Source organism: Belonocnema kinseyi, chromosome 8, assembly GCF_010883055.1.
Source record: "Belonocnema kinseyi isolate 2016_QV_RU_SX_M_011 chromosome 8, B_treatae_v1, whole genome shotgun sequence".
Classification (NCBI taxonomy): Eukaryota; Metazoa; Arthropoda; class Insecta; order Hymenoptera; family Cynipidae; genus Belonocnema; species Belonocnema kinseyi.
This window is the reverse complement of record NC_046664.1, coordinates 68,585,842-68,608,393: the sequence shown is the minus strand read 5'-3', so window position 1 is coordinate 68,608,393 and position 22,552 is coordinate 68,585,842. Positions and strand designations below refer to the sequence as shown.

At 30.2% G+C, this 22,552-nt stretch overlaps 1 protein-coding gene across 1 annotated transcript in view; it reads left to right on the top strand.

The window, feature by feature from the left end:
- The first annotated feature begins 1,252 nt into the window (after positions 1–1,252).
- LOC117178529 (stress-induced-phosphoprotein 1-like) overlaps positions 1,253–22,552 on the top strand; it is a 56,250-nt gene continuing 34,950 nt past the window's right edge. The window contains exons 1-3 of the mRNA XM_033369956.1: positions 1,253–2,330; positions 5,220–5,572; positions 9,971–10,368. Coding sequence (XP_033225847.1) covers positions 1,894–2,330; positions 5,220–5,572; positions 9,971–10,368 — 1,188 coding nt within the window. The 5' untranslated portion in view covers positions 1,253–1,893. The remainder of the gene's footprint in view (positions 2,331–5,219; positions 5,573–9,970; positions 10,369–22,552) is intronic.

The following is a 22,552-nucleotide window of genomic DNA, read 5'->3' as shown; positions in this document are numbered from 1 at the left end:
CCTAAAAACGTCCTAAGTCAGGCCAAATAACGTTCTAAAAACATACAATGTTCCAAAGATGTTTTTAGGACGTATTTGGAATATTGGACGTTTTTGACATGTTTTAGAAAATTTCTTTGGACTTCTAATAACGTCTTTTAAACCTTGCATTCTAAAAACGTCTGTAAATTTCGTGCCCGCTGGGATAATTTTGCCTACCATTTTTTTTTCTTTCTTGGCAGAAAAATCTTTATTAGTTGAAAACAAAATGTAGATTTTTGAAGATTTCGAACAAAAACTATTGAAAACTCATCAGTTTGATTGAAAATTAATTTTTATAACTGTTACCTGAACACAATTTCAAATTAATGTTCAATCAATTAGATTAATTTATACTAAAAAACAAGTTTCATCTAATAAGCATAATTCTTTTTACCAAAAATTGAAGTTAAATTTGCAATAAAACAATTAAAGTTTAATTCAAGAGATACATTATTTATGCATAAAATTATGGAATATTCAACTTCAATAATTACATGTTTAGTTGTAAAAAATTCATGTTTAACAAAAAAAGAGTTCCAATATAATAGTTTAAACTGGAATAGTATAATTTTCAACAAAAGGCCTCAATATTTTTTAATCAAAGAAAGAGCGAATTTTCAACAAAATAGCGCATTTTTCAATAAAAGAGATGAATTTCTTTCAACTAAATAATTACATTTTTATTCCACAAAAAGATGAATTCTGGACAAAAAATGTAGTAGATGATATTTCCACCAAAAAAATATTAAATTTTTTAATAAAAAATAGTTGAATTCAACAAAAAAAGACAACTTTTCGACATGCCATAAAAGAAAAAAAAATGCACCCATAGTGAATACGCTCACAGTACTTCGCATCCTTATTTTGTATAACTATTTAAAATAAAACCTCTCGAAGAAAGTCCCTGACTTTAAAGAAAAATTCCCTGGCATTTTAAAGTTTATTCAGGTGAATAAAAATTCCCTGACAAACCGCCCTAAATAAATGCAAGAGAAAGAAAAGATGTAAAAGATCAAAAACTCCATATCGATGATTTCAGGGGTTGCCAGGTCCCTTTTTATTAGTTACACTTGGTTACTCAACCCTCTTTATAATTTATATTCTTGGGTTTTCCCGCTCCTCCCCTCTACTATTCTTTTCTTCTCCTCACAGTTGTTTCTATCTCCTTCAGATAGCGCCACTGAATCCTTTCACGTCCTTGTTCTTAGCATCATGTCATGTCTATCTATATTAAGTATCCATATATATCAAATTAAAGAGATAGCTTCTTGATTCGAGACTGGAAAACGTGTTTGCATTGCAGTGTTCTGCTCAGTTTGCTTTGTGGTTTCTTGAGACGCTGGATGTCTAACGACTCGGTCAATCTCCAGAAATTCGCCGTTTTTATCAAAAATACGACCAACGACCGACTCTCGATTCTACGAGAAGAAACGACGCGTAAAGTTTAAAGTGTGTTAAAGTTCTAATAAAATCGTGAGAAAGTGCTTAAGCAACAGATCTTTACTACCAAGAGTAAGAGCGCTTTTTACTCTCAACTTGAGTCGACGAATGTCAAGAAAAGCAAGTTAAATCACTCAAAATCTAACCTCAAAATCCAACTCCAAAAATTTACGTCCTAAAAAAGTGGCTTTCCCTTTCTGAAGGGCGATTTTGTTTAGATTTAACGGAGATCGAAATCGGTTTCCAAACTAAGCACATCTGGTCCAAAATCCGAATGTGAAAAATTAAGTGGGGATAATTAACAGATAGTTTGTGAAAGTTGAGAAACGTTTGGCGAGGTGGGAGGTGGAAGAGTCCCTGATTCCTGGCATTGTGAGCAGGAAAGCGGAAAGCCCTCATCTGAAGCGACAGTGCACGTGTCAGTTAGTCAAAATGTGGCAGCAGACGAAGTCGAGCATCGACTCCGACGTTGATAAAAATTCCCAGCAGGATTTAGTGGATTCTGGATTTATTTCGGGAGCTATTTTGACGAGCGAGTTGCTTAGCTCAGAGGTTAGTTCCGAGCTCGACTCCAATAATCAACCTTGTGAGCCTACTCCAGACGTCGCTCCGGAACCGATGAGAGCCCCTGATAGTGGCGTGGATCTCGGGCTCAGCGAGAGCCTCAGCCAGCTCTCCCTGAAACACGACACACTCAATTCGTTGAATAAGGTTCATACCGAACCTACCAAGTTAACCCCGGTCAGTGCAAAGGTTGTCAATCACAGTGTCAAGACCTCCCTTGTCGATCCTGAGGATACAAATCAAGTTCAGTACGTTCCTCAAGAACCCTGGGAAATTTATTATACACAAGACGACGACGGTGACACGTGAGTTTTTTTATATAATTTAAATTCAGTTTTTTTATTTCATTTTATTTTTTCCCGAATTGAAAGTTTCTACTTTAGCGGTTGGAGAATTGCGGTTGATTTTTTTTATATTGATCGTGTTTCATATAATTTTTACATTCTCATCAGAGAAGATATTATTATTATTATTAATATTTTTAAAACAGGTTTCTTTAATTTATTGAGTTCGTACAATTTAAGTGATTTTTCTATTCTTTTAGTTGGTTCTTTTTCATTTGTACTTGTCATTTGATGTTAGATTGTTCATTGAATTTTACCTTAATCTATTTAATTTACATTATTTGGACTTTCAATTGGCAATTGATTATTTATCGAATAAATGTCATTGTTTGAGAGAAATGAGAAATATTTGCATTACTTTTAAGAACGAATTATTTTAATTATTGGTCTTTGCTTCTCTTATTTGTCATTCATTACACCTACACACAATAATAATGATTTTAAATCTGATATACTTTGGAATATATTATTTAATTTTTGTATTTTTAAATAAGCTTTCTTTACTTTATTAAGTTTATACAATTTTCTAGATGGGCTTATTCTTTTAGTGTTTTAGCTAATAATTTTGAAATTGAATTGATTATTATATATATTTTTTTTATTTAAATTGGTGATTGTTTCTCAAATAATTGTCATAATTTGACAGAAGTTGGAAAAATTTAGAGTATTCCAAAAAAATTAATCATTTGTTTTTTGCTTCTCTTATTTTCCATATAGTATATCTACTCTAAATAATATATACATAACTAATAACTTATATAACATCCTTTGTATCATTCTCTGATTTTTATACTTTTAAATAAGCTTTCTTTAATTTATTAAGTTTTTGCAACGTTTAAACAATTTACCTATAACTCTTCTACTTTTTGTTTATGTTTTAATTATTAAATTGAAATTTTTACTTGGTATTATATTACTTTAGTTTTGTCTGATTGTTTATTGATGTTTACTTTAATTTACTTAAATCATTTCGATTTATTTTTAATATAAATTATATTAACTCATTTGATTTTTCTTTCCAATTTCAATTGGAGATTATTTGCCAAAACATCAGAGGTAAAAAATACTTTTATTACTGAAAAAACTTTCGACATTGTTTTAATTATTTATTTTTAAGTAAACTTTTTTTAATATGTCAATTGTATACAATTTTTTAAACCTAAATATTCTTTTAGTTACTTTATCCATGGATTTTGTAATTGCTACTCAAAATATTAGTGGTTTTAAATTTGATTAAAATTCGATAACATTATTTGGAATGCATTTTCTAATTTTTTTATATAAGCTTTCATTCATTTCTCAACTTCATACAATTTTATTGATTAAAATATTCTTTTAGTAGTTTATTTTTTTAATTAAACTGGATAATTGGTATGAGATTGTTGTAATTTGAACTGCTTGTTTATATAGATTTTAAACTTGATGTATTTTAGTCGCTTCCGTTAAAAAATTGCAATATGAATGATTTTTATTTCCAATTTAAATTGGTGATTGATTGTTAATTAAATTATTATCTTATTCAGAAAAATAATGATTTTAAACATAATTGATATTCCATGTTTTATCATTTATCTCCATTCATTTGAGAATCCTATTTATAAACAATTATTTTCATTTTCTACGCGCTTTTTATGGAATTTGATATGGTCTTACATGGCTTTGAATTTTTCTCTCGTACTTTAGATTTGTTATTAAATATTACATTATTTGTTATTCCTTTTTTAAATATCAACATTTTTAAACACGTGTCACATTTAGTTTATTAACTACATTCAGTTCTGTTGGTTTATTGTTCTTTCTGAAAATCTCTCTTGTTTCTTCAAAATTAATGTATACTCTCACGTCATTTTGTAAATTTACTTAATTCTTATCTTATTCTCTTCATTTGTATTTCATTAAATAAACAAAATTTTGCTAAAATTACCAGAGCTTTTAAAATTGTATAATGTTAAAATTGTCACGTAGGCATAGAAAAGGTTCAAGAATTATCGAGGATAAGTTCCAAGGCGATTAAATGTAAAATCTGCAAATCAGTCGTAAATCTAAAGAAAGTTTCAAATTGATTTATTTTGTAGGAATAGAGTACTGTAGTTAGGATTTGTGAATCAACATAACTGGGAAATTTTTCGAGCACGTAAGAGAATGCATGTGTTTCATCAAAATTCAGGGGACTGTAAACAATTCATTGCAGGGGCATTCTAAAAGATCCAGGCCCAGGTACTTCAGGTACCTCCTAACGACTAACACTTTTCCCAACAGTAAAGGAATAAAGCATACATATGGTGAACAGACTCTTGAAAATTAACACATTGATTGCCTAAACACGTGGGCCATGGGGAAACCTAAATTTTAGTTATGGTTTCCACATGCAAGCGAACTTCGTGAGAATTTTCTCGAGCTTGAAGGTTTTTCACTTTTATGGTCTTTTTTATTTTTTCACAAACAAGCTTCACAATCACTCCCCTATTTCTCTCTTTGCACATTTTAAAAGTAATTCTTTTTCTGCCCCTATTTTCAGTGAAATTCCTTCTTTTCTCCTAAATTGAAATTCTGCTATTTAATTATTTTGTTGAAGATTCGTCTTATTTTACCCTCAATTTATCTTCGAATGAAACTTTTTTATTTAATTATTTTACACAATGATTCTTACCTCTAATTTCTCTGCTAATCAGAAAGTTTAGAAACCGGTATTGTGTCTAGATTCTAAAAATGGTAATAAAAATCAATCCAGTTCGTTTTAAACCTCAGAATGTTTAGGTGTAATGAGAGCATATAAAATTCGAAACCATTTTAGAATTAATGAACAGGCTAAAAGACTGAAAATTAAATTATCTATCTCTTTTTTTCCAGACAATTACATATCGCCGTGGTCCAAGGATTTGTAGAAGCAGCTATTTGTCTCGTGAACATGGCTCCACATCCCTGTCTTTATGACATTTTGAACGATCAAGGGCATACGGCCCTTCACCTGTCTGTGTTAACACAGCAACCAAGAGTCACGAGGTATTTGATCCTGGCTGGCGCAAATCCCGCGGCAAGAAACGTAAGGGGAAATACGGCCCTTCACCTCGCATGTGCTTGTGGAGATCTTGCCTGTGCAAAGGCTCTCACAGATCCACTTTCTCCAGGAGAAAGAAATCTCTTTCCACCTGGAAAACTCGTCCCAGCTCTTCCGCAAAACTTGGAGCAGAGAAATTATAACGGTAAGTTCATAACCCTTATTCATCTCTTTTGGTTAAAAATTCTTCCAGAAACTTTCTTGTGACTAAAAACCAAACTTTTTTATATACGCAATCGAGCCGCCTCTTCTCTTGGGAAAAATATGTTGCCGGAAAAAAACAAGAACCTCGTGATAAAAAACAGCGTATTTTCCAGAAATTTAATAAGCTGCTGCAATTGTTTTTTTTTCTTTGTTATAAAAAAAAAAAATACTTCAAGATTGCTAGCATTCCTCGGGGTCAGGAATTATATTAAAATAAGTTTTTTCTTCTCTGGAAGCATATAACGCAGTGGAAAATGTTTATAAATGAATCATGCCTTGCAGATAGGCGCGTGTTGACAGTGACGATGCGCCTTGGGGAATCCCTGGGAGTTTTTACGTGACGAAATACCATATTGTAAGAATAGTTAACAGCAGTCGTTTAATGTTAGTCCACTTTTTGTTTGGCATTCTCTAGGATTACTCATATTTTCTACCTATAAGATACGATAAAGTTCGTAAAAAGTAGCTTGAATTGTTGACGTTTTTCTACGCCAGATTATGAGATTTTTAAGTCTTGGATTTCCCACGTGATGTCATAATTCTTTTCTCGAATGGCATATACTCATAAAACAGTGGTAGGCAAACTTTTTGCTTAATTTTCAGGTATGGCCAGGATCCACCCGACTTAATTTTTTCTACTACTTTTCGGTCTATTCATGTACCTTAGTGCGAGTTAGCTTACTCCAGCAAGGGTCTTTTGTCCACAGGAATGTCAAAGTAGGGAAATTTTAAAACTTTTAATTTTTCAATTAGCGATTTGAAAATAGCATTATCAGCATCTACGAATTTTTCCGATTCCAATGATATATTACTTGCCTACAAAAGTTAAAAATTTGAAGGAGTTTATAATCAAGAAACATCAGATTGACAGTCAATTTAATACTAAATACGTCTCAAACTTTCAACCTTTATAAACAAATTACATGTATTTGGAATCGGAACTATACGTAGATTCCAAATATATTACTATTAAGTCACTGATCGCAAAATTACGAATTTTTTAATCTCACATTTTTGTCCCATTTTCTAACAAAGGACCCCTGAGGAAAGGGGTGGTCTGGCCAAGCTCGCAGGTACTGCCCTGAGAGTAGGTCACAGGGCAGCCAGGGCAGGCTACCCTGCCCAGGGCAAGAGCGTGCCGACCACTGTCATAGAACAGCGCATATTATTCCGAGACGCACGTGTTTTAAATGCTTTTCAAATCTCATTTCTACTAAAAATTTTCACCATGGCCCAATTTACATATTTTTGTTTCCAAGGTTTTAGTAATATTAAAATTGCCCGAAAAGCTAAGCAGTTTTTTAAAATCGATTTAAGAATATTGGGTTAATTTCGTCATTATTGTATTGAGTTTTAATTTGGAGATAAATTGTAGAGCTTGTATTTAATGTTTAATATTTCAAGGTTGTGTTGTTTGATACCTGGGTGTAAAAAATGGGGGGAGTGGAACTTAACGACATTCACCTTTATAACGGCATTAGCATTGAGGTCTGTTGGTTGGGAATTTCCCACATGAGGCTCGTTTTGAAACTTTCGAACCGTTCGGTATGGTATGGAGGTGATTGTTACCAGATGTCTTGCCATCGTTTCAAATCCAAATTAACATACATACAGTCATACGCTCTCCCTCCTTTTATGACCTCGCAAGTAGGTAGTTAGTCGTATTCTTCCGCCCTCCAGTCCCAATAATGGTCAGGTCCATTGTCTCCGAATTTCAATTCTTCAATTTAAAACGCTCAAAGTGTGAAATTTAGGATATTCCAGGGTAGGCAGAAAACCTGGAAGAAATCCTTTGATCACATGTATTTGATTTTCAAAGTTTGTTTAATGCAGTAAACCCATTTTTGGATGCAATTTTATCTAGTTCTATAATTCCACCTTTTAGTTGATGAAAGACGAATTTAAAAAAACTTAAGTTTGACATAAATTTGTCTGTAAAGTGGTTAATGTAGCGACTTTTGGTGTAGAATGAATGTTGTTTATTAATAAATTGTGAAGCCATATTTAAAAAATCGGTATTTCCATTCCGGTTCGAATCCGTAAGCATAAAGAATGCAGGATGGTAGTCACGGGAAAGTCCAACTTTTTTCCAAGAAACTTAGGTCGATTTCTCTCGAATCCTCGTCTCTCTTTATAAACGGGTTTCTTTATTTGCTCCTGAAATAAATCTTTGCACTTTTAAGCTTTGAATTTTGAGTTATAAATTTAGTCTTCATATTTGAAGAATTTAAAGTTAAATTTTGAAGGTTTTAATGTCCAAAATACAAATAATTGTTTAAAGCTGTTTGAATTTAATATGAGGTTTTTGTCAAGTGATTGAAGAATTTTTGTGGGGAGATTTGTGTCTACGTTACATCATTTTTAGCAGGCTTAAGTCGGCGCAAATGCTTCTGCCACCTAAAAATATCTGGCGGGCTATTTACACACAGTGCTCGGCGCTCTTGCTTTGGAAAACCCCACAAAGCTCAAAATCGCTGGGCTTTATAATTATCAATCTTTAATGGCATGCACCACTTAACTATCTTGTCTTCTTATCATCAAGCCCAGATTAGTGTGCATCCCAATGTCTAGGTTCCATTTTCGAAGATAAAACTATAGAGATAACATTTCTCATTAGAGCTCAACTTAAACTCAAACCTTCATTAGGGACTAAAATACTAAATCACAGAAAATACAAAAGCCAAAATGAAGTTGGATTTGGAATTCGAAAGGGATACATTTCTTTGTTTTATATTCTCGTTCATTCAGATTCCGACACTGGGTTTTACCCAGAGCTAATATTTCAGTAGGGAATTCCACCCCAAAAGTGTTACAAGGTCTCGCCGATTTTTGACCTCTTGAGGGGAAACTCAGCGGAGAGAAACTTGTAAGTTATGATTCAATGTCGACAATAACCGGCGATGATCTCGGCATGAGTAGGACTCTCATTAAAGCGGATTCAATGCTGATTCACCATCCATATATTCTTATTCGCTTTATTTAGCTTTCACGAGTTCATTCACAAACTCGGTAGGGCAGGGTATTAGTCAGTTTGACAAAATCGGAATCAAGAAGTCTGAGACGGGTCGAAGAGACGCGTCTGGTAGGCGAGGAGCAAAAGGAAGTCACCACCGACGACGAGGAATTTCGTCTCGCCGTGCCTAGATTCCGCCATTGAAGCAACCGGCATGGTTAACTTCAAAACGGCTAATTTTAGCAGTTACTTTAATCGGCACGAGCCTAGTTTGGACCAAGGGAAGTCAGCCAAGCCTCCGACAGTGATTCACCAAGTCTTCCGAGTTCTATGTTGTATTCTATATTCATCAGAAACATGTGACTTGACTCTGGTCATACGCAGTCATACGCACTAGCTTTCATCCTTTGAACCGACTGAGCTTACATACGTTCAAAAACAAACGGAGAAAGATTCGTAGGCGTACGAGTAGTCACATGGCACTGGTGACATTTTCGGATTGAGAGAATTTATATAAATGGGAGAGGAATTCTTGCGCATTTTGGGCAACCATTCAGGAAGGATCGATTAATTAAAAATTCGCGATGACGCTGGCAGTTTAGCAATCAGAATCTTTAGATACAGATTTTCTATTTTGTTTAATTTTTTTGTAATTGAAGATTAACTACGTTTTCCTCCATTCCCCCTTTTTCAAGAAACTTCCCATTTGTCGGTTAAATTGGAAATAAATTAAAAGAACCCACTATAAAAATCCAACTCTTTTGATTAATAATTAAAATCTGTGTTGATTGGCACATCAAATATTATATTTTTTGGTTGAAGATTCATAATTTTCAGTGAAAATTTATCTCGTTAACAATTGATATGTTTTTGTTCTGTTTTCGTGAAAAGACAAACAATGAGACAATACTTGTTTTCGGGATGGGGAAGTTAAGCAACTTGTTTTCGAGATGGGAAAGACAACCAACTAAAATGCCATCTCAGGTCATTTTTATAATTAGAATTTTATCGGCCGTTAATTCTTATGGAATGCCTATCGGACTGCTGTTTCAGCTTATCGAGAAGGTTCTTTTCGGAACAATTAGAGTTCTAAAATTAGTAGTCTCAAATTGAAGAGTTAGATAGACTATAGAGTAAAGATTGTGGAAGATCAGGGTTGAATGAACTTTTCTCGGAATTTGAACTCTTTCAGTTTAGTTCTTCTTATTGGAACTCAAGACGAGCCTGAAATAAAATTGAATTACATTGAATGCGTTTTTAAATTTGTGTACATGTTACGTTTAAGTGGGACTAAATCGATTTTGGCGCGAAATTTAATTGGAACTTTTCTCTTTTTTTATTTTATTTGGATTAAAGACTCAAGAGGCATTTATTTTTATGTTTCAGGTGAAATGTGTATTCACATAGCAGCCGCTGGTAATCATGTGGAACTGGTGAAGCTTTTACTTCGTCTTGGTGCCGATTTGGACGGAAGAGAAGGACTTGCCGGAAGAACAGCGTTGCACTTATCAGTCGAGTATCGCGCTAAATCCGTTTTGAACTTCTTACTGAAGGAGTGTAGGCCACATTTGGATGTAACCAATTATGCTGGCATTACCGCTTACCAAATTGCCCTCTGCGTGGACAATCAAATGGCCATGGACCTCGCAAATTCAGGCGCCAATACGGAGCCACTATCAGAGACTGACGAATCAGGAAGCGAAGATTCCGAGAGCGAGGAAGACGAGACTTTCCCACACCAATTATCATCACGATTCAGCAAGACCAGCATATCCGCTGTTACAGCTTAAAGATTTTCCTTTAGAATTGTATTCAATGCGAGTGCTGGGAAAAAATCCCATTGTGACAGGGAGTTTTAGAAAATTGAAAATTTAGACTAGTAGATACAAAAGTGTACAAAGTATTTCACATGACTTGAAAATGAAATAGTGTATGTATGAAGACTAGGAAGTAACCAATTCTCAGCGACTTTTCTTCTTTTGTAAAATGTAGGCCAGGGTCATCTTCCAGAGTAGGAAACAAAATAATCTCAGGACGAGGACGCTCGTTCCTGAGGGAAGGCGGCTACCATTTGAAAAGACCGAAAAATAAAATAAAAATGTGGGCTCTGAGTCCAATTTAAATGAACAAGTTGTGTTTCAATTCTTAGATTTTCTTTAGTGTCTCGGTCTTTTCTCATGAGTTGCTTTCAAGAGGCTGTACAATCGCGTGGGTAAATAGTAAAAACCATTACGCTGTACCTAGGCATACTTAAGTTGTAAATAAAAGAGCGCATGTGCACGTAGATTTTTAATGTAAAAATGTGTATTTTCTGTTTCTAAGAGATCTCTCGTTTGTACATAAAGTATGATTTTTAAGCGCAACGCGTTTATTGCGATGCATCAACGTTATTTATCAATAAGACTACGGAATTTATTGTTTTATCGTCGTCATGAATTATATAATGATATCGAATTAGTATATTTTTATTTAGAAATATAAACCAAAAATTCAAGAAACTATTAAATGACTTTTTACTTTTACAAAACCCAGCAATTTATATTGAGTTTACTATAGTTTTAGAGAAAATAATTTAAGAGAGAGGACCATTTTTTGCAAGATAAAGTTTTTGATTCTACAATTGTGGAATTTAAACGCATTTTTTTAGATACAACACATTTTTCATGGGCTTTTTTTTCTGTTATGTAATAATAACAAACATTTTATATTGCGTCATTCAATCTTGGAAGCAATTTAGTTTTAATTACGCTTGCTATTCATATTTCAAAATTTCGTACGTGATTGTAAAAAAAACTTTGTTCACAAAAAATTAGAATAAAATTTTATTACATTCAAGTTAAAATATCTATTAGTAGTATTATACAATGAAACATTTTAAACGTTTGAATTGCATCATGTTTAATTTAATCAATTAAAGAGGCAGTTTCCTTGCCAATCAACTTCAAGGTAGTTTGCCAAAAATCAGGTCTCTGAAAAAATAGTTTTTCGATGATTTTTAGTATGAAAATAATTAAATACTACTGATGGTAATTTTTTTAGATAAAAAACATTATTTCCAATAATAAAATTTTTAAACTTAGAAGGTACGTTTATTTTAAGAATGTTTTTTTACAATTGAATTTTATCTTATTCTCGCGTCTTATCAGTTTTTGAACAATGTTTGAATTTTAATAAATGATTGCTTTTTTAAAGAAAAGATTCTCTGCACTTCGACTTGCAAAAATTTTAAAACGCTTATAAATTTTGTTTCATAATTTTCAGATTCAAAGTTTGTTACAAAAATCGAAATCTTTTTCAATCTTGAATTATTTTTTAACCTTTTCAAAACTTCTAAACCTTATAATTTTCTTGTAAAATCATACTAATTTTTCCTAACAAAAAATCTGCATGATTAAAAAAATTGCCGTAATATCTTCTGGATTAAATTTTGCCAATTTTTGAAATCTTTTAAAGACCATTTAAAATTTTTCCAGAAATATCAAGAACATTTTTTGTACTATCTTGAAACCTTTCAAAGTTCTTAAAATGCTTATAAACTTTTTGCTCGAGATCTTCAAAAATCTACATCTTTTAATCTTTTTAAAACTTCAAAATAACTTCTGAAATTTTGTCATCTAGAAAAACTGAAAATTTTTTAATCATTTAGAATCTTTTTAAATGCCCTCAACTATTTTAAATGTCTTTTTAAAAAATTCAATTTTCCAGAAATGGTCCAGATTATTTTTTGACATATTTTGAAATCTTACAATTAATTCTTTATAATAAAACATAAATCATTTTTTTTAAACGCCCAGGAATCTTATTGTCGGTATCGGCATTTTTTTTGTGTTCCAGTATTAACAGTGTATTCAAAAATTAAAACAAGCTTAGTTTTTATCAGCCCCGTCGAGAGGAAAACCGGGGTTATATGTAATTTTGAACAATCAGGTTGATGCAGAATGCTAGATTTAGTAGAATTATTTTTTGTTAAAATAATTAATTTAGTCTTGTAAAAAACTACGAATTTTGCAGACGTTTCGTAGTTTTTTACACGATTAGAACACAAAATATCTCTTTTTATCCAAATGAATCATCATAAAAGCATTAAATCTGTTATTAATGTAAATAAAATTTGATGATTCATTTTTTAAACACATTATCTTCTAACAGTTCCGTAAAATGCGGGCCTCCTTTGAAAACTTCGGGCCCGGGGAGAATCTCCCCGTTATCCCCCCTCTCTCTGCAAGGAATCTTAAGATTTTTTTTGTTTTATTCACTTGATATTTTTTAATATTCTTTTTAAAACAATATTTTTTCGGAATTGAAAAAGATTACATTTTTTGAACTGTTTTCAAATAACCTGAAGATTTTAATTATTCCCAAATCTTTTCAAACTTCAGTTTTCCTATCATTTTCAGTTTCCTATCATTATCAGTTTTCCTATCATCTGTCCAAGTTTGATTTCAACCCTTTTTTTAAATAATAAATTGAATTTTTATCTTTTTCAATTATAATATTCAGTTTGCATTGCATAACTAGAAAATTTTTCAGCTAAAAAAACAAGTGAATAATAATATATTCATAATTAAAAGCTTTATTTAAATTTCGAATATTGTTTTTGTCTAATTTTGAAAATTTTTAAATTAAGAAATATAAAAATTTCCTGGCATTTAGAAATATTTGATTGTTCGTGTAAAATCAGTACTTATAAATCAAATATTCAAAAATGAACAAAAAATTAAAGTTTAAACGTTACAATTTTAATTGTTCTATTTAAAAAATTTAATTTTCGAGCAAAATTATTGTTGAATTTTCATGCATAATAAATATTAAACTTCTATAATTCCTAGAAAAAATTGGAGTAAGTTGAAGAGATCTTTGGAAGGGCTGAAAATATTTAAAATTAATTCAAAATTTTTAATGATTTAAAATAATTTAAACGAAGTGTCTACGTATGCCAACAGAAACCGGCTATTCGTGCCGAAATTTCTGTGCAAATAGCCCACGGCCTAATTTCAAACAAAATATAAATTTTTTCAGATTTCCAACAAAAACTGTAGAAGCTTTTTAAGAATTATAAAAAGCTTCAAAAAAATACAAAAGATTGTCTAAAGATTCTTATGGCAATTGAAATTGATTTTTAATGTTGAGAAATTATTTTAAGAGAATCTTTAAAAAGATTTCCAAACTTGTCAAAAATGAAGTTGGAAGATTTTAGGGAAATATTTGTCATTTTGCAAGAATAAAAAAATAATACGGCGAATTTGAATCCTTTTAAAAAATGTTTAAAAGTACTGATAAAATTTCAAAATTAATTAAAAACTTGAACGAATGTTTAACAACATGTAAAATTGCAGATGTTTCAAGGTTTTGAAATAAAATTTTGAACCTTTTTAAGAATGTTTAAACTGTTTAAAATGAAAATAATTTAACTTTTAATTTAAGAAGTGTTCAGTTTACAAGAAAAATGTAATCGTTCAATTTTCAATATTTCCAGTTTAAAATTGCTCAGAGTTTTTATATAATTTTTTTTTTATTAAAACGGCCACCCTGATTTTTTTAAACCTGAAAAAATAGTCTTAAAATCTTCCACATACTTTTATTTCTTTTAAATAAAACCTAAATTATTCACAGGTTTTCCATATTACATTCTCATCAGAGAAGGTATTAGATTTGTGTAAAATTTGACCCCCCCCCCCCTAGTTTTTGTCAAATGTCCACGTTTTGAGACCCCCTGAATCCGAAAAACAGGTTCTTACGAATGTGTATGTCTGCCTGTCTGTCTGTCTGGGAACACGATAACTTTTGAAAAAATTAATCTATTAGATTGCCTTTGGTACACTCATTTAGTGTCCTAAACTAAAGGTCAAGTTCGCTAGCCAGCCATTTTGGATGAAAATTCAAAAAGTGGGCACATTTTGAACATTTTTGAGGCCACTTTTTTAAAAATTCTCTGTACGGTTATTCATAGAATTCAAAAAATTTAACAATTTATCCTGATGACTTTTTTTGAAAAATCAAAAATTACTAGAGTTATAACATTTTCAAAATCCAGAAAAACAAACTAAAATGAACAATTTAAGCCAAACAACGCATGATACGAAAAAAAATTCTGGAGAAGAAAAACGTTGCTTTTTGAAAGCCCTGCAAGATTATGATAACAACTTTTTCAATTTGGTCAAAAAGTTAAAAATTTTAAATTTGATCGTACAAAAAATTTTTGAAACCCCATTTTTTCAAGATGTAAAAATTCTATGCACGGTTGCTCATAGTACTTTAAAACTTAAACAATTTATCCTTCTGAATTTTTTCTATAAAAAGAAAATTATCAGAGTTAAATCATTTTCAAAATCCAAATAAACAAACTATAATGAAAATTTTAAGCCAAAAATCGCATGATATGAAAAAAAGTCAAGAGAAGAAAAACTTTGCTATTTGAAACCCCTACAAGATTATGATAACAACTTTTTTAATTTGTTCGAGAAGTTGAACAATCCAAATTTGATCATACCAAAAATAATGAAAAATCCAAAAATTCCATTTTTTGGTCGAAAACAATGAAAAAGCTCAAATTGCACGCCCTGGAAAGAATTACAAATTAAGAATGAATCACTTTTCGATATAAGCTACGAGAAAAAATGAGACAAAACTTGTTCATCCAAAAAAGATTTATATTTTTTGATAGGACAGTTAGTTTTTGCTTTAGTCGTAAAAAATAACATTCTAAATAAAAATATTAAATTTGTTTAAAAAAACGACACAAGGTATGATCTTAAATTACCAGACAAAAGTTGTTCGCCTAAGAAGATCGATAAATTTATTATTAATTATTTTTCGATAGGACGAGTAGATTTTCTTTTAATCGTAAAACATAAGATAAAAAATGCAAAAATGAACTTTTTGGAAAAAGCGCAGAAAATACGAAAGATGACATAGGCTCCTATATAGGACCCTGTATAGGTTCCTGTATTAGACCCTATGCAGATGCGCAGTAGTTTTTATTCAGTCGTAAAAAACAACATTAAAAATAAAAAAATTATAAAAACAAGGAAATAAGAATTAGCATGATTCAATTTTTATGCATATTATGAATTGTAATGATATACATTTATTGAAATGATACACGTTTCAGAGCAGCTTAGAATACAATTTAAAGCAAAATAAGAAACAAATACAAAAATAATCATGATAAATACAGTTTGCTTTTTTATTTTGCAATTTTTTAATAAGTAATCCCTGACAGAGTTACATAAAAAATGTATTATAATTGATATAAAAGTGTTGTGTATAATGTAGGAAAGTGGACAGGTTGGACAAAAACGAGTGTGAAGCACGAGATAAATACAACATCGAGCGCGAAGCGCGAGAACCAACAGTCGCGCGCCTTAGGCGCGTTCAAACTTGCGAGCGAAGCGACCCGCGCGCTTAGCGCGCCATGAGAATGTGCCCACGTAGCGGGAACATTTTTTTAAAAGTGTAAAGAAGTTGACAAATATTAGTGAGGATAGCAAAATCTTAAAAACAGAATTATTTTCCATTATTAGTAAATAATTCACAATAAAATGTCTATATTTTACCAATAATGTTCAGAAAAATTTCAAAATAAATTTCATCAGGAAATGAAATTACTTATTTGGGAATTTTGGATGATGAAACTGATCAAAGATTAAACATTCAAATTGATTTTCTTTGTCCCAATTAATAAAAAATATCACATTTTCCAAAACATGAAATTTATTTCCGGTTTGAATTTGTAATTTTCAGTTTTCTTTTAATTTCCGGTTAATAGATACCCCCAAAAAATAACAAATTCCTTTGGGAAATTAATTTCTTCTTCTTTGGTTTATAGCCTTTTAACTCATAGCCATCAAATAGGTTAGAGAAATAATTTCATTAAGATTGAAGAGGTTGTCATTTTAGGTAATAATGCCCTATAAAATACAGGCCTAAAATGTTCATTTTCTCGGGAAGACTGTATGAGAGTAAATGGGAGTAAATAGATGATAAAATTTATTCTTTCTATTCAGCTCTAAATATTTTGAACTACTTTAGACAGCTTCTGGTCAATTTGGTTGCATGTGACATTTATATTACTGCTGGTAAATTGGTTTCTTTTATGTAAATTCAAAATGAGCCTGGAGAGTTGAGGGCTGTTTGTCTGAGGATTAGCTGTGGGAATTTTTGTTTTACCTGGGGACGTCCCATAGACTCTTCAAGTGGCCTTTTCACGTGTCGCACGCGGGTTATTACAGGTATTAAATACTTTCAGCTTCAATTTCCCTCCAAATGTAAACTGCAGACCAGAATTTTCTAATGACCAGTAAATATCCACAGGAGGTAAGTCTACCAAGACCCAAGTTTATGGCCACTGTTTGATTTACACCAGGTATATAATGCATAAATGACCCAAGAGTAAAAATGGGACTGGGGAATTTATTTTATAATACCAGGCGTAAGTATGTTGTCTCATAATCTATCACAGACCCCAAATCTGGAATTCCCCCAATTTTCCTAACCAGAAGGAATTAGGCTGGGAAATTTCCCTTCAAACAAAGACCAAGGACTGATAATGACTCAAAATAGGCAGACGCAAATAAAGAGATTACTTGAGGATTTGGGATATTTTCAGTTCACATTCAAATCGGGATTCCCGAATACGTGTCAATTTGTCGACGCAGATACATTTTATTATAGAACCCGGGCATTTTTATTTTCGAATATTGGAAAGGTTCCAAAGTTATTTTTCTTTAGGTGAAGTAGATTTTCGTGACCTATCCACGATTGTTTCTTATTTGGTGCTAAACCAATTATTATTTTTAATCTCATTTTCAATTTATGGGTTCAAAAATAATTTAGAAATATTAAATGACAATTCTTTGTAATATTATTAGAGCGGAGAGAAAGTTTTGAAAATTCACTAAGAACAACAAAAAGTTACGGTTTGGCTTATATGGAAGATATAAGAAGAATATTGAAATTAATACCTACTGTTGGGTTTCTTATTTTTAAAATAAAAAAATATATTTTTTAAAATTTAATTCTTTACACACTTTCTATAAGTTATACATACTGAAATTGATAAAATATAGATATAAATATTGAATAATAATATTTTTAACAAATTATTTGAATTTTCAATAAAAAAAGATTAATTTTCTTCCAAAAGATATGAATTTTCAAGCTAAAAAGTCAAATATTTCAGAAAGGTTCATTTTTAAACCCAATTGGATGGATTTTCAACTAAAAAGTTAATTTTCAACAAAGCAGGATGTGTTTCAACTAAATATTTTAATTTCTATAATATATAAAATTGTTTAACGAAGCAGTTACATTTTACAACCGAACAGTTAAAGTTTCAAGCAAAAGAGACCAATTTAACAAAAAAATAATATAATTTTTAACCAAATAGTTAAATTTTCAACTTACAGCGATCAATTTTCAAAGAAAAAAGATTAAGCCTCAACAAAAAACTGTTTCATTTTCAACTGAATAGTTGAATCTTCAAACCAAACATATAAATGATTTAGAAAGCAAATATTTAGAAGGAATTTTCAACCAAGAAAGATGAATTTTCAGTTCAAAAGGATGAATTTTCTATTCGAGAAAATTAATTTTTAATAAATAATTCAATTTTCAACAAAATAGATTAATTTGGATTCAAATAGTGGATTTTTCAACCTACAAAGATTAATTTAAAACCAAACAGTTGAATATTCAACAAAGGAATATGATTTTTTCAACTCAGAACTTTTTACCAAAAAAGATGAATCTTCAATCCAAAAAGATGAATTTTGATTCAAACTTTTGCATTGTTAACCATAACGGATCCAATTTCTATCAAAAGAGATGAATTTCCAAACCAAAACCACAAATTTTCAACAAAAGAGTGTAATTTTTTAACCCATAAATATAAAATTTCAACCAAACGTCAATTTTAAACCAAAAAGTTGAATTTTCATCAAGAAAATAAAAATTTTCAGAAAAATATAGTTCAATTTGTGATCAAAGAGATTTTTTTAAAACTAATTAATTAAATGTTTTAAAAGTTGTTTAACTTTCAACCTGTAAAATAAATTTTGAAAAATAAATTCTTCTTTCAACCAAGTAGTTGTTTTTTTTTTATATTTGCAACTAAAAGTGATCCATTTTCAATATAAAAAAAAAACGAATTTTCAAAAGAGTAGTTAAATTTTCAATCAGCAAAATTAATGTTTAGCAAAAGAGTTAAATTTTCAACGAAGCGGTTGAATTTTTTACCAAAATCAATGCATTTTTAACGCAATATGTAATAGTTGATGTTTCAAAAAAAGAAATTAAACTTAAATTTAAAAAAGTTAAATTCATCCGAAAAATATGAATTTTCAATCAAATAGTTGTAAACTTGCCTAAAGCATATCAATTTTCAACCAAACAGTTTGCATTTTTTTACCAAAAAATAATAAATTTCTACCAAAAAAGATGAATTTCCAACAAAATAGTTAACTTTTCAACCAAGAAAAATTTGCAGCCAAGAAGGAAAAAAATTCTACAAAATTGTTAAATTTTCAAGTCTAAAAATTCAAGCGTTGACATTTAAAGAAAAAATCTATATTTAAAATAAATTTCAACGGATTTTTTTCCAAGTGGCGGAGGGTAACTATTTTGTTTTGGAATACAATAAGAGACATTATTGTTACGTAAAGATATGGAGCAAGGACCTGAAGTGTATTTTGGATGCACACCGTAATGAAGATGGCATTCTAAGAAACTGTCGTTAATTTGCTCTTGTTTGAACAGACGTTTTGTCTAGGGCTCTGCAATTTCTGGACATTGAAGAAGAGGTAAGGGAAGAAATATATTCATATATGAATCATCTGGCGTATCAGCAAAGCCTTCATTTATACAAAATGCGTTATTATAAATAGAAGTTATCGCTCTCGTCAATTTCACAATCCCATCCCACCTTTTCCTTTATTAACATATCTTTTATATTACCTGATTGCTAATTAAACTCAAAATTATTTTTTAATAAAAAAACTATTCTTTACAACATTTATTTCTAAAAATGTATTTCTAAATGTTTCTAAACATTATTAATAGAATGGAAAATTTAAATTGTTTTAAGGATTTCAAAAAAGAGAATTTTCATGATATTGATTTTTTATTGAGATTTGAAACCAAAATTTTAAAAGCTTTAAAAGAATTTCAAGTGGATAATCGAATTTTCTGAAAATCCTTAGGAAAATTTGGAACATTTTAAGGCAATTTTTTTCATTTTTAATAATTCTTAAAAATTCCAATAGAAGTTCGAGTCAGCTCAAAATATTTCTAGAAATTTAAGAGGTTTTTAATAGATATAAAATATTTTAAAACTTGGAAGAATTTCCGAAAATTTAGCAAATATTTTTTATTTCCTCTAAACTTCTAAAAGTTCTAAATATCTCTTAAGAAGGCTCAAATTTTTCGTAATATTTTGTGATATCCTGTAAAATTAGAGAAAAATTCAACTTCTAGATTTTCTTTTGACACATCGGAAATATTCAAAAATCTTTTCTAATTTTCTCAAGATAATCTTGTCTTGCAAGTAATTAAAAAAATCTTTTTTTATTTATAAATGTTTTTAAACTAAATACAGAAAATATTACGTAACTGCTGTGATTTTATAATAATTTTTTTTATCGCAATTCACAGCCCAGCCTGCTTCAATTAGCGGTCAGTGTCAATTCGATATTGGCAACTCACACATATACTTTAGTCGTAACTGGATAACTTTTTCTAATCTAACTTTTTTTTGGCCTCAAGGTAGCCACAACTCCGTTCGAGAGTGAACTTTTGTTTTATCTTTAAATGTTTCTTTTTTAGATTTTACAGATTGTTTGCGTCACTAGGTTTTTATTTCCTAACAATAAAAATATAAACAATTAAAAAATACATTATTGAACCTTTTTAATTGTTAAGAGTTTAAAAAATCTACGAAACAATAACAAATAAATGATAACTTCGAAATGGAAGCGTTAAAAATACATGAAAAATATACTTTACTATTGTGAATTGAAAATGTTCAAAATCAAATAGTTGTAGATTAGCTCAAATTTTGTAAAATGGCAGTGGCACCGGAACGAAATGGGAGGAGGCAAACTCTCTTTCTAGCGTATATTGTAGAAAGATACATTCAGATTTTTATGGAGTCAAAACTCATCGGTTGCCCCACCCCATCACAATTTCAGGACAGCTGCCCCCTCTGACCCCCCCCCGCCTGTTCCGTCACCACTGGAAAAGGGGAATATTTCTAATAGGATGGAAAGGACTCAGACTTGTATCATTTTTAAATAAAGTATAGCTTAAAATGCAATCATTTGAAATTGAAAGTATTTCAAGTTAACACATTTTTAATCAAAAGCTCTCAAAATTTAAAAATTTCATTAGAAAGGATTTGGAATTGTATCATTTCTAATTTAAAGTTTTTAGCATTGAAACTTTTTATTAGATAAATCTCGAAACTGAATGATTTCAAATTAGAATTTCGAAAATAGGACAATTTAAAACATTCCAAATTAAATTTTTCCAGATTGGAATCCTGAAAATTGGATCATTTAAAATTTAAAGGAATTGAAATTATATTTATTATTTATAATTAAAAGCGTTCTAAATTAAATAACTTAAGATTTAAAACATCCAATTTTGAATAATTTTCCATTCGAACCAATTGAAATTTGATAATTTTAAATTGAAAACTAAATTAAATGTTTCAAAGGCAAAGCATCTGAAATTCCAGTTTTTAAAATTTTTATTTAGTAACAAATCATAATTTAGAATTACAATTGTCTAGACACATATTTATATGATCAAAAAATAAATTTACCGTTATTTTTTACGATTGAAAATGGGAAAAAATCAAGAAAATAAGTATTACCCTCTATAATTATTAATTGAGTAAAAAGTTTCTTTGTCAATCACAAGTGATAAATTTTAATAATGATTCGCAATACTTTTGCAACGTCTCGTTAGCTTGGTTCGTTGACCTTTTCAGGCTTATATTATTCGATCAAGCGTTCACGTAGAATTAAAATTTTAAATTGACAAAAAAAACTTGTTTGTCTATATTTAAATTAACGTTTGCGCGTCGTATGTAAGGTATGGAAAGATAATATAAACCGAACTTCATTTAAAACTTAAAAAAATAGTAATTACCGCGGATTGTGATATTAAAACTTTGTTATATACTCAAACTAATTTTAATCTATTTTTATTTTTAACAGCAAAATGTTCAACTTTTTAATTTTAAATCGTTTAGTTTTTAAAACTTAATTTAATTATTATCCATTCTTGACATCTCACAATAAAATATTTTTCATCCTGAAATTATCCATTTTTTAAAATCTTTAACTAATAATCGAACAATTTTTAGATATTAAATTGAAATTTAAAGAATAATACACGACTTTCTACTACAAAATAATATTTTTGAAATTGCACCATTTGAGGCCCTTCACTTCCAAATTATTTTTTTAAGGGCATGTGACACAGCTAAATACCTATATTACCGACCACAATTTTTCAGTTCACTGAATGCTTTTTTGAACCTCAGAACTTTTTTTGTAAATAAAATATCGAGCTAAAACTTTGGGAAATGTATTAGAGTACAATAAAGTACGTTTAGGTACTGCATTTTTGTAGGAACTTCACTGAAAATTATTTCATCTTTTTTCTGAACCTTAACATTTTTTGAACGTTCCAACTTTTTTTATACATAAAATATCGGTCTCAAACTTTGAGAAATGCAAGAGCCGAAAGAAAACTACGTTTAAGTACAAAGCTTAATAATAAAAGATGTAAAAAAATATATTTCAACAATCAATTCCAACGGCATCAGCCAGTAACGTTGTACACGAAAATACGAAACCTGGTGGCCACTAGACGAAGCTCTAGAGAGTTCGTATTTTCGTGTACAACGTTACCGGCTGATGCCGTTGGAATTGATTGTTAAAATATATTTTTTACATCTTTTAT